The sequence below is a fragment of the Bubalus kerabau genome, chromosome 17 (genome assembly GCF_029407905.1).
Source record: "Bubalus kerabau isolate K-KA32 ecotype Philippines breed swamp buffalo chromosome 17, PCC_UOA_SB_1v2, whole genome shotgun sequence".
In the NCBI taxonomy this organism is placed as follows: domain Eukaryota; kingdom Metazoa; phylum Chordata; class Mammalia; order Artiodactyla; family Bovidae; genus Bubalus; species Bubalus kerabau.
Window position 1 is genome coordinate 58435510 of NC_073640.1, and position 11102 is coordinate 58446611.

General features: G+C 54.3%; 1 protein-coding gene across 4 annotated transcripts; it reads left to right on the forward strand.

The window, feature by feature from the left end:
- Positions 1-4434: 4434 nt before the first annotated feature.
- Positions 4435-8861, forward strand: EMP3 (epithelial membrane protein 3 (MAM blood group)). Of its 4 annotated transcripts, XM_055551935.1 has the most exons (6): positions 4439-4453; positions 4757-4820; positions 5668-5834; positions 6049-6151; positions 7223-7363; positions 8486-8856. In XM_055551935.1, exons 3-6 carry the CDS (start codon positions 5757-5759, stop codon positions 8653-8655), a joined length of 492 nt encoding a protein of 163 aa, XP_055407910.1. In that variant the 5' UTR covers positions 4439-4453; positions 4757-4820; positions 5668-5756; the 3' UTR covers positions 8656-8856. The 4 variants fall into 4 exon arrangements, with proteins under 4 accessions (XP_055407912.1, XP_055407910.1, XP_055407911.1 ...); XM_055551937.1 differs by lacking the exon at positions 4757-4820 and having other exon boundaries at positions 4435-4453; positions 5742-5834; positions 8486-8861; XM_055551936.1 differs by lacking the exons at positions 4439-4453; positions 4757-4820 and adding an exon at positions 4547-4700 and having other exon boundaries at positions 5742-5834; positions 8486-8858.
- Positions 8862-11102: the final 2241 nt, after the last annotated feature.

Below are 11102 nucleotides of genomic sequence, written 5' to 3' on the forward strand. Positions count from 1 at the left end.
GAGACATGTTTGATTGCCACAGTGTAGGGGAGGGTCGGGAGGGTACTACTGGCATGCAGTGGGTAGAAGCCAGGGGAGCACTGCGCATCCTCCAGCACACAGAACACTCCCCCTAATATCCAAGAATGATCTGACACCTGACCCCAAGGGTCAACGATGTGGAGGTAAAGAAACCTTGATCTAGTCACATCCTGTTCTCTCTGCAGAAACATTCTTCCCTTCCTTCTCCTGTTGGTAATTCCTGGGAGAAGTTCTGGGCCTCACTCAAACTTCTCCTGCAGGAAGTCTTCCTGGCCATCCCACTCCCCAGGCCCGGCTCCACCTTCATTCTGGAGCAAGTGTGTAGCCACTAGAGGGCGCTCCTGAAAACCCTCCCGGTCCCCAGGGCCCCGCTGCACAGGACCTGAAACATGGGAAAACCGAGGAAAAGAATGAATGAAATAAAGAAAGTAGGAATTACCCATTCCCTCCAGGAAGGCCTCACTTCCATCCTCGGAGCGAGTGCTCCCAGCCGAGAGTCCAAAAGGCATCTTGGCCAAAGAGGGTGAGGCTTCTGTAGGGGCGACACAGGACCCCTTCAGGCGGCGAGGAGAGGGCGAGGAGGGTGGGCGATGAACAGCGAGGTACTAGGCACTGGAAGAGGGTGACCCCAGAACTGGCCTCTCTTTGAGTGTCAATTCCTCCAGTGAGTCAGAGCGGGGCACCTGTCAGATCTCTTCCCACGCCCCTCCCAACCTCCCACCTCTCACATTCTGTCTTGTCACGGCTCTGACTCTGGGACGGGGTCCTCTAGACCCTCGGTATCACCGAGGTGGGGCTGTTTGGGGAGGAGGCATCACAGAGGCAGGGGAAACCCCCGCCCCGGTCGGCTGAGGAGAGAGAGGCCGGGTCCCTACCTGCTGGAGTGCCTGACCTGTCCTGGGTACTCCAATCTCACTGTTGTGGTCTGGTTACTGGGGAGATAAGAGGCCAATGAAGGTCTGAGGACAGCAGCCGGGGAGGGACCAAGGCCACAGAAGAAAGCCGTGGGAGGGGAGGCTGGGGAGGAGGGGCCGAGGAGGCCACGACGAGGCCTTCAGGGAGGTCAGGTGCTAAGAACAGATGAGTTAGGGGAGCACCACGAGGGGCGGGGCCGAGGGAGTCCTGCGAGGGGAGCACCACGAGGGGCGGGGCCGAGGGAGTCCCGCGAGGGGCGGGGCTGGGAGGGCCTGGGAGGGCTGAACTGTAAGCCTTGTGAAGGGCGGGACTGTAGGCCGGGAGAGGGGCGGAGCTGTGGAGGACTAGGATGGGCGGGGCTGAAAGGGCCTTTGAGGAGAGGAGAATGTGTGAGCCTGAGGCGCGGCGCTTCGGGGCTAGCGAGGGAAGGGCAAAGCTGCAAAGACTGGAGAGGGCTAGGGCTGCGGGACCTGACGAAGGCAGAGACACAGATAACCGTCCAGAGCAGGACTTCGGAGCTTTGAGAGGGCAGGGACAAGAATACCTGTAAAGGGCGGGGCTGCGGGCCCTGTGAGGGGTGGGGCTTCGGGGGGTGGCGAGGGGCGTGGCCGGAAGAACACGTGAGAGCCCTGGCGGGAGGGCGCTGGAAGGACGCAGGTTCCCGAGACTTGTAGGGGGTGCTGAGGCTAACCGCCGAGATGATCTGTGTGGGGAGCACGGGGTTGTGAGGGGTAGGCTGTGTGTTTCCAGGAGGGAGAGGCAGTAGCTGAAAGAGCCTGTGGAGGCAGGGCTTGGAGGGGAACGTCTGGAAGGCTTTGGAACTGTGCCCGAAGTTCTTCGGGATGGGGCGCGAGAGATGCGTGTTTTAAGCTGATTAAAACCACGTTATTTTGAGGCTTCATTAGCAGGCAGGCGGTGCCGATGCCAGGAGTTGTGAGGGAGAGGAGCGCTTACCACCGCCTCAAGTCCTCGAAGCCGCTCACTACGCATGCGCGGCCAACGGCCTCGGGAGAGACTGCCAAAACCTCAGCTGCCAGAGCTGTCCGCGCTCTGAGAGGCGGAAGTGGGCGGGGCCTAGGGCGCTCCGTGCCGCCCCTGCTTTCCGGTCACGCCCTCCCGGGCACGCCCCCGAGCTCCGCAGGGCTCGCCCCCTCCTTTGACTGCCGCCTGCTGCCCACGTGGGCCTTCGCAGAGCCTGCTGTCTGTGGGCGCCGCTCCTTGCAGGCTGGGTGTGCCCAACGCCTGCGGTTTCCTGTGGGAGGAAGAGGCCCGCGGGCGCTCAGCTCGTGGCTTTGGAGGCCCAGGAGGGGAAGATTCCACCACCGCCCTCGGGTACCCTAATTCTCCCCCTTCTGTAGGGCCCTAGCATGGGGGACCCCCTGCCCAGAACATCTCCAGAGTACCCCAACCTGTCGCTAATTCCACTCAGGGAGTTTGATTCAGAGTCCTAGCTTCCTGTTCTCCACCTCCCCCGCTCAAATTCCATCTCTATAGCCCCTGGTTCCCAGACTCCTCCCAGGACTCAGGTCCAGCCCCTTTGCCTCCTTGAAGAACATAACGATCTCCAGTCCCTCGTTTTTCCCCCAGTGACCCAGGCTTTCTAACTTACTTGGAGAACTGAGTTCAGACCTCCAGTCTCTGTCCTTCTCAAAGATGTAACTACTTTACCCACCCCCAGCGACCTTCATTTTGTACTCCCAACTTCTTAGCCTTGGGACCCAATGGACTCAAGCATTTGTCCCTTCTCCAAATCTCAGACACCTCATCTCCCATGTCCCAGTGTCTGGTATAACGTGCATGTACAACAGCGCTTTCTCTATGCCAGGCACTCCTCTAAGCACTGCTCCTTGAGGTATTTACTATTATTATTCCTATTTTACCGGTGAAGAAACTGAGGCATAGAGAGATTAATAACCTGCCCCAAATCACAGATAATGAATAAAGCCTATGTCATAGTGATAACAGCTTCCAGGTTAGGGTTAGGAGTACCACCCAGTCACTGAACTGCCCCTCCCTTACCCCCTCAGGGAGCCCAGATAACCAACCACTCTCCCTCCCTCTCGCTGTGGCTCCCTCAGATACCCAGCCATCCCATCATCCTGTTCCTTTCCCTTGTGGGGACCAAGATTTCCGTCCTCCAGGTCTTAATTCCACATCAGGACCCCAGACACCTGGCTCCCTCTCCCTTGCTTTTCACCAAGCACCCAACCCTCCATAGAGACCCAGGTACATAGTGGTAATCACGCCCCACACTTATTCAATAATCTAAGAATAAATTATAATAACAATAATAGTTATTAATAACATTAAGTCCCTGGTATTGCACTTCTGTTTAAAAGCCTCCAATGGTTTCCCACTACCCTTAGAATAAAATCCAAACCCCTTCTCTAGGCTTCAAGGGCTCTCTTTGAATTCCCTTCCTACCACTCCCTCTAGTTCCCTATATTCTGGCCACACTGGCCCTTCTGTCTGCTCCCCAAACAACTTGAGCTTGTTCTCCAATCCTGTGTCCTTCCTCTCCCTCCAGCATTCAAATGACTCCTGTCTTCAAGGCTCAGTCTCATCTCAGAATGAGGTTTCTCCTTAGAGAAACCTCACCGGATCACCCTTTTCAAGTTGCCTCCCATCATTAGCAGTGTCACCGTCTTTTGTTTCCTTCAAAGCCCTACCACTACCTGAAGTCTGTCTTCTGTACTGATGTGTTATTCTCTCTCTCGCTCAACTAGAAGGTAAACTCCGTAAGAACAGCAGGGCTCGCATCTGTTTTCTTCATTATTAACTCCTGGTCCATAATAGATGTTCAATAAATGTTTGATGAGGAAAAGAAAAAATGTGTTAGTGTACTGGTATTGCCTTGTTTGTCTAGAATAAGTACCAGAATTGTTATCATTGCCATTAGTATATTGTCAGTAGTATAAGTAGTAGTGTACCCACCTCTCGATTAGGAAACTGAGGTTCAGAGACTTGAAATAATTGGTCAAGGTCCCCCAGGCTGGAAACAGTAGCCCTGGGTTCTTAACTTCCACCTCCTGCCCGCTTCCGGAGTTCCACACTTCCCTATTTCCCATCCCAATTCTCACCAGGGTGCCAACCCCACAAGTCCTCAGCCCACTCCCCGCGGCAGGAATCTGGTCTCCCCGCCCAGACATCCCCCTGAGGATCCAGCCCTAAGCCGCAAAGCAGATGTCGGTTCCCGGGACAGGTCCGGGAGCAGAGGCCTGAAAATCAGATCCTCCCACCCGTGATGCTTGCCCCACCTGAGGGCCCCAGCTCTGTTTCCTTTCCTCCAAGGACGTGTCATCTCCACCGCAGGAGGGGGAGACCCAGAAGATGCCTGTCGGGGCAGTGGGTGGGGGCCCAGAAAAGGAGGAACGGAGGAACGCGAGTGCCTGGTCCCTCCCTCTGGCTGTCGACCTCAGCTGGGCGCGGTGAGGGTGGGTATAAAAGGGTCAGTATATATTGAAAGGGCCAGAGAAAGAGAAACCAGGAGAATGAGGAGAGAGGAAGCAGGATCGAGGTACAGACCGTGAGGACAGGAGAGAGAGACAAGAGGCAGAAGGCGAGAAAAAGAAAGGGGGGGGGGGGGGAAGAGAGGGTTCCGGAATTGGAGGGAAGAAAGAGAGAGAGAGCCAGAGAGAGGGAGGGAGGGAGAAAGGCGGTGAGAGGCGGGGGCCTCGAGAGGGTGGAAGGAGGGAAGAGAAGGGCGGGGCACGGAGGCCCGATCGAGGGACCGGACTCAAATCTGACTTCTTCTGCCACTCTCGGTAAGTTTTCAATCCGTTATTCAGCCTGTGATTTCTTTCTTTACTTGGGTATGCAGCAGTTTGGAAAGGAGACCCCCACTCTCACCTCCCTGCCAGCTTGGAAGAAGCTTGGAAATCCTTGTAATTTAAGAAGTGAACTCTTGGCACTTGGGGTGGAGACTTGGAAAGGGGTGGGGCCCGACAGATTTTAGGGTTCCCAGCAGAACCCCCCCACCCACCCAAAAACTTCCTGTAGTTTTACTCTATGGCTGTCCACTCCCCCAGGAAGACCCTGAGGTCAGGGCTTCTCGTGAGAACAACCGAAGTCTGGAGACACTCCAGCCACCACCCGCCACCACCCCAGCACCGCAGCCCTTTCTGGACACTGAAGGGTCATGAGGGCTGGCTCCTTCTTCTCAGGCCCTCTCCCACCCCCAACATGGATCTTGTCCATTTTTCCTACAAGGTGTCCAGTAGACACTAGTCTGGCGGCAGGGCAGGGTGGGGTGGGGACCTCGTGGGCATAGACAGGGGCTGGGGTTTCCCTGGTGCTCGGAGGCATGCGGGGGTGGGGGGGGAGGGTGAGATGAGTCACCAACCGGATGACTCACCGGGTCCCCCTTCCTCCCTCCACCCCAAGAGAGGAGTGGGGTGAATCAAGATTGTCCATTTCTGGGGGCAGCCCCCAGCTTCTGATCTGAACAAGCAGCGATAGGAATTTTTCACATCCTTGCCCATATGTCCCCAGGGACAGGGCTCTGCAGAGATGGGAGCCAAATTGCTAGTCCTACTCATTGCTGGACCCAAGTCTATCACTGGCCCCCTCCAGGCCCTGGGAAATTCACGAGTCCCTGCCCCCAGCTCCCTCCTCCTTCACAACCAGGCATCTAGCTCCCAGCCTCCTCCTCCCTCAGACCAGAAGTTTAGGGCTCCTAGCCCCCTTTTCCATTAGACCTGGGAGTCTGGACTCAGCCCCTTTCCTCACCAGGATTCAGGCATCTTACCTGCCCCTGTGCCAACAACCTCTTGAAGTGACTGTTGTCTCCTGACGTCCCACCCCAGGCTTCCAACACAGCCATGTCTCTCCTCCTGCTGGTGGTCTCTGCCCTCCACATCCTCATTCTCATCCTGCTTTTCGTGGCCACTTTGGACAAGGTAAGCCAACGTGGAGGAAGGGGGCCGCCTGTCCCTCTGGCCCCGCCCCGTTGCCCTAGCACTCCCTCGTGAGCTCTGCCTTCACCCTACCCTTTCCCGGGAAGCCCCCACCCCACACTTTGCTATTAAATCCATGCTTTCCCATGGCACCTTGCCCTTTTCCCAACCCTGCCTAGTCTCCCTGACTTTGCCCTTGTTCCTCTACCCATCCCAGTCCTGGTGGACTCTCCCCGGCAAGGAGTCCCTGAATCTCTGGTACGACTGCACATGGAACAGTGAGAACAAAACGTGGGCCTGCAGTAACGTCAGCGAGAATGGTGAGGCGTGAGGGGCGCTGGAGATGGGTCTGCAGAAGGGAGGGATAACCCCAAGTCTCCTCCTGGGACCAAGGATTGGGAACCCCCCAAGGTTTGAGTGGGCGGGTTATGGGTCCCCATGCTGAGTGACTGAAGCTGATGTATGATGGCCCACCTTTCTGGATGGTAGGGGGAAGTATGCTCATGTTCTAGAGTGAAGTGAAGTGAAAGTCGCTCAGCCGTGTCCGACTCTTTGCAACCCCATGGACTATATAGTCCATGGAATTCTCCAGGCCATAATACTGGAGTGGGTAGCCTTTCCCTTCTCCAAGGGATCTTCCCAACCCAGGGATTGAACCCAGGTCTCCTGCCCTGCAGGAAGATTATTTACCTGCTGAGGTTAAAAACCCCACTCCCGATGATTTAGGAGTGGAGACCACACGCTATAGGTTTAAGGAATTGGGGGAAAGCTTTCAAGATTCTGAGAAGACAAGAACATGTTCCCAAAGTCCTAAAGAGGCAGGAAAGGTGTTCTGAATGGATGGCTGGGACCACGCTATCCAAGTTCCAACGGGGTGGACCACATTGAGGTTCTAAAGAGGTGAGACTGAATCCTTGCAAGGTTCAAAAGAAGTGGGGTCAGATGCATCTGAGTTCTAAAGGGGCCGAGCTGCATCCGCTTAAATTTCTAAGTCAAAGAAGGTGGAAGATTAAATGATTTTTCCCTAAGAGCAAAGGAAGAATTTCTGCTCTCACAATTCGATACCACATCATACTGGAGGTAGCCAATGCAACAAGTCAAGAAAAAGAAATAAAAGGCATAAAAGATGGGAAAAGAAGAAGTAAAACTGTCTCGATTCCCAGTGAGCATGTTTATATAGAAAATCCTAAAGAATCTGCAAATGGCTTCTACAATTCCTCAGGGAATTTAGGAAAGTTATAGGCATCAAAGTTGATATAAGTGATAACTACTGAGTATCTGAGGTTGAATGACTCTAAATGGAAGAACGGTTGGTGGGAGCAATGATGAGCAAGCAGGTGGAGCTGAACTCTGGACCTGCTGTAACTTCCACCCCTATCTCCTTATTGCAGGCTGGCTGAAGGCAGTACAAGTCCTCATGGTGCTTTCCCTCATCCTCTGCTGTCTGTCCTTCATCCTGTTCATGTTCCAGCTCTACACCATGCGGCGAGGAGGGCTATTCTATGCCACTGGCTTCTGCCAGCTTTGCACCAGTGAGCACGGTTCCTCAGGGAACTGAAAGGAAGGGAGGAGGCCTGTGAGGATGGGGGGAGGGCAGGGGGAAGAATGGACACCTAATGAAAGAAAACAATTCTCAACAACACAAAGACCACCTGAGGTTCTGCCTTTGGCTACCTCTCTGCCCCAGGGACTTAAGGAACTTGTAGTTTTCAGTGTCTCACTGGTGGTTTGTGGTGTGGGTCTCTGAGTCATGGGGCAACTGGCACTTAGAGCTTCAAGGAGCCAGGGCTGGGGAAAGGGCTGGGGATGAATAATCTAGATCCCAGGAACGGAGGGAGGCCAGTAGGGATAGGTAGCTAATTAATAACACCAGGCTGCTGCTGCTGCTGCTAAGTCGCTTCAGTCATGTCTGACTCTGTGCGACTCCACAGATGGCAGCCCAGGCTCCCCCACCCCTGGGATTCTCCAGGCAAGAACACTGGAGTGGGTTGCCATTTCCTTCTCTAATGCGCGAAAGTGAAGTCGTCAGTCGTGTCCAACTCTTGGCGACCCCATGGACTTCAGCCTACCAGGCTCCTCCATCCATGGGATTTTCCAGGCAAGAGTACCAGAGTGGGGTGCCATTGCCTTCTCTGAATAACACCAGGAGAGAACTCTAAATCATAATAGCAGTGGTCTTGTAATGTCAACCAGTTGCTATTTCTTGTGGACTGACCTTGTATCAGACACTTAAGGGATTTTTATGTACTTTTCATTTTTTTTTACTTCAGGAGCAAAGAGCAAAGTTAATCATAGTTATCATTTTTGGGGAGCATTACGTTTCTAGGTTCCCTCTTGTTCTATTAATGTACTACCTGTGTGCTTGGCTTGTGTAAAGTCACTCAAAAATATTCCTTGAATGGATGGATGGATAAGTTGGTATTATCGTCCCATGTAATGGATGAATAACGGAGGCCCAAAAAGATCAACTAAATTGCCCAAGTCCGGCCTGCAGCAGCCCCCAAGGCGCGGCGCTAGAGGAGTGAACTACAACTCCCAGTAGGCAGTGGTGCTGCGCACTCGCCCTCAGGCGGTTTCTTTGCCCCATGGGTTGTTGGGAAATGCAGTCCCGTTTTGCGGGTCCCCCGTGACGTGTGGTTCCCGTCTCCCCGCAGGCGTGGCGGTGTTTACCGGGGCGCTGATCTACGCCATTCGTGCCGAAGAGATCCTGGCGGACCGCCCGCCGGGGGGCAGCTTTGGTTACTGCTTCGCCCTGGCCTGGGTGGCCTTCCCCCTCGCCCTGGCCAGCGGCATCATCTACATCCACTTGCGGAAGCGGGAGTGAGGGCTGCGCCTCCCCTTGGTTCCCCAGCCGACTCCCGGCCCCTCCATCTCACCCGCAAGCCCCCACCCCTCCTCCTTTTCTATTTTAAACAGAAAATAAAACTGTTTAGCCGCCGGGTCTGCCTTTGACTCCTTCCTTCCTTCCTCCTCCCGGGACCCTGGCTACTCACGCCTGATCATTCCTGAATTGGGACAGCCCCCATCACCAGCAGTTCAGCCTTCAGAACGTCGAACTCATCCCCTTCTAATCTGGGACACAGGAGCCCGCGGTCCTGAAGGCCCTTCCCCTTCCACAGACTGGAGGACCCCAGCCCTCCTGGTGCAAGACTCAGGATTCTTCCCAGCCTAGATATTCAGGTACTTCTAGGTAAGAACCAGCCGTCCCTCCTTGGCCAAGGGGTCTCTCTCTCTCAACCAAGCAGGATGTGTGTCTTGTTCTAAGTTACTGAGACCTGAGACCCTTTACTGCAGTAGAGTAATGCCTGCACCTGGCCAATCGGTCTCCTCCAGTTACAAAATGTAAAGAAACTATGAAGGACTAAAAATAACTGCGTGCATGCGCATTAGGGGCAAATTCTGGACAGTAAGATACAAACAGACCAAAAAGCCCAACTGCCACTTCCTAAGAGCCAGGAGCAAAAGCAGGGCACTACACACGTACACCAGCAAGGGGGTGGGCAAACCACCTAAGCGCCCCTCTACCCCACCCCTGGACACACCCTTACCCTCACCCCACAGAAGGGACCAGCTCGCCCCTCCTTAAGGGAAGTTGTTCTTCCTCCCTCCCCGCTATAGCAGGAGCCCCAATAAAGCCTTGCCTGAACTCCTTGTCTGGCCTCTTTATCAATTTCAACTGATTAAGAAGGCCAAGAACCCTCATTGGTAACAGTGGTCTTTTTTTCCTCCCTCCGGCACTTCCTCTGGAAAGATACTTTTCCATTTCCCTCTTGAAACCCAGCCCCTCTTCTTCCCCCATCCTCTGCAAACGTTGCCTCTAGTCCACATGACACCTTAGTAAAAACTAGATGAGATGCCTCCCCTTCTCCAGGCTCACCCTCACATCAGGACACTTATGAGAAGGGGAGAGGCCGGGTTTTAGACCAACCCACCCCTAGGCCATGTGTCTTTGTGCAGTGAACAATATGCTCTATCTCGGGTGTTCAGAAGACCCAGTGTTTTAGGGAGTCAGGTCCTCGGAGTCAGGTCCTCCGTAAGATCCTCTTCTGTGACGCAGCCCAGAATTCAGCAATTACAAGCCCAGCCTCTCTCCAGAACTACAGCTTTCTTTGCCAGTGTGTGCATGCTCGTAGCTCAGTCGTGTATATTACAACTCTGTGACCCCATGGACTGTAACCTGCCAGGCTCCTCTGTCCATGAAATTCTCCAGGCAAGAATACTGGAGTGGGTAGCCATTCCCTTCTCCAGGAGATCTTCCCGACCCAGGGATCAAACCCAGGCCTCCTGCATTGCAGGCAGATTCTTTATGGTCTGGGTCACCAGGGAAGCTGGAAAAGTGAAAGTCATTCAAGCGTGTCTGACTCTTTGCAACCGCCATTGTACAGTCCATGAAATTCTCCAGGCTAGAATACCGGAGTGGGTAGCCTTTCCCTTCTCCAGGGCATCTTCCCAACCCAGGGATCAAACCCAGGTCTTCTGCACTGCAGGCGGATTCTTTACCAGCTGAGTCACAAAGGAAGCCCTAGGGAAGCTGGGGACCCACCCAAATGCATTCCCCCAAGACCCAGAGTCTCTTCTTTCCGGGATTCCGAAACCTTCCTTCTTTTCAACCCCTGCAGCTCTCTGACTCATCCAGATTTATGAAACATGATTTATTCCTTTGGGAGAAAGGACAGGGGAGAAATTGATAGACCAATAAATATTGCACAGGGCACTGGTGGAGTCAAGATCCAGGCCGAGGTAGTTTCTGTAGAAAGGGTGAGGGGCCTGGGCAGCGAAGGCACCTGAGTTTTGTTGTTGGGGCCTGAGTGGACACGAGCCTTGGTTTCTGGTTCCTCCTGGCCCACAGCTTTGTGCTGGGCACAAAGCTCCCGACTCCTTCAGCCTGGACAAGCTGATGGGCAGTTGACCAAATGGCCTGCCTTATAAGTAGCGGCAATTGATAGAAAGAGCAGGTCTCCTTCAGAAATTCTGATTGGTTGCTTCTCTGCAGGGACAACTGGCTGCCCAAGGTTGATAGTGCCCGGCAGCTGTCTCACTGGCAGTTTGCCAGAGGAGCGGACTAAAAGGTTCTTATTGGCTGCAGGCTGGAGCTCCGCCTCGGTGAACATGATGGGCATTTTGCCCAGTACGGGTTAAACAGACAGTGATATACGGCGGCCTCCGGAGGGCACAGTTTAACAACTGGGCCTGGTGGTGTGTAGCGTTGCACGGCTGTGATTGGCTGGCCCTCCCTCCTCAGCCAAACTATGTTTAGAACTTTATGATGAA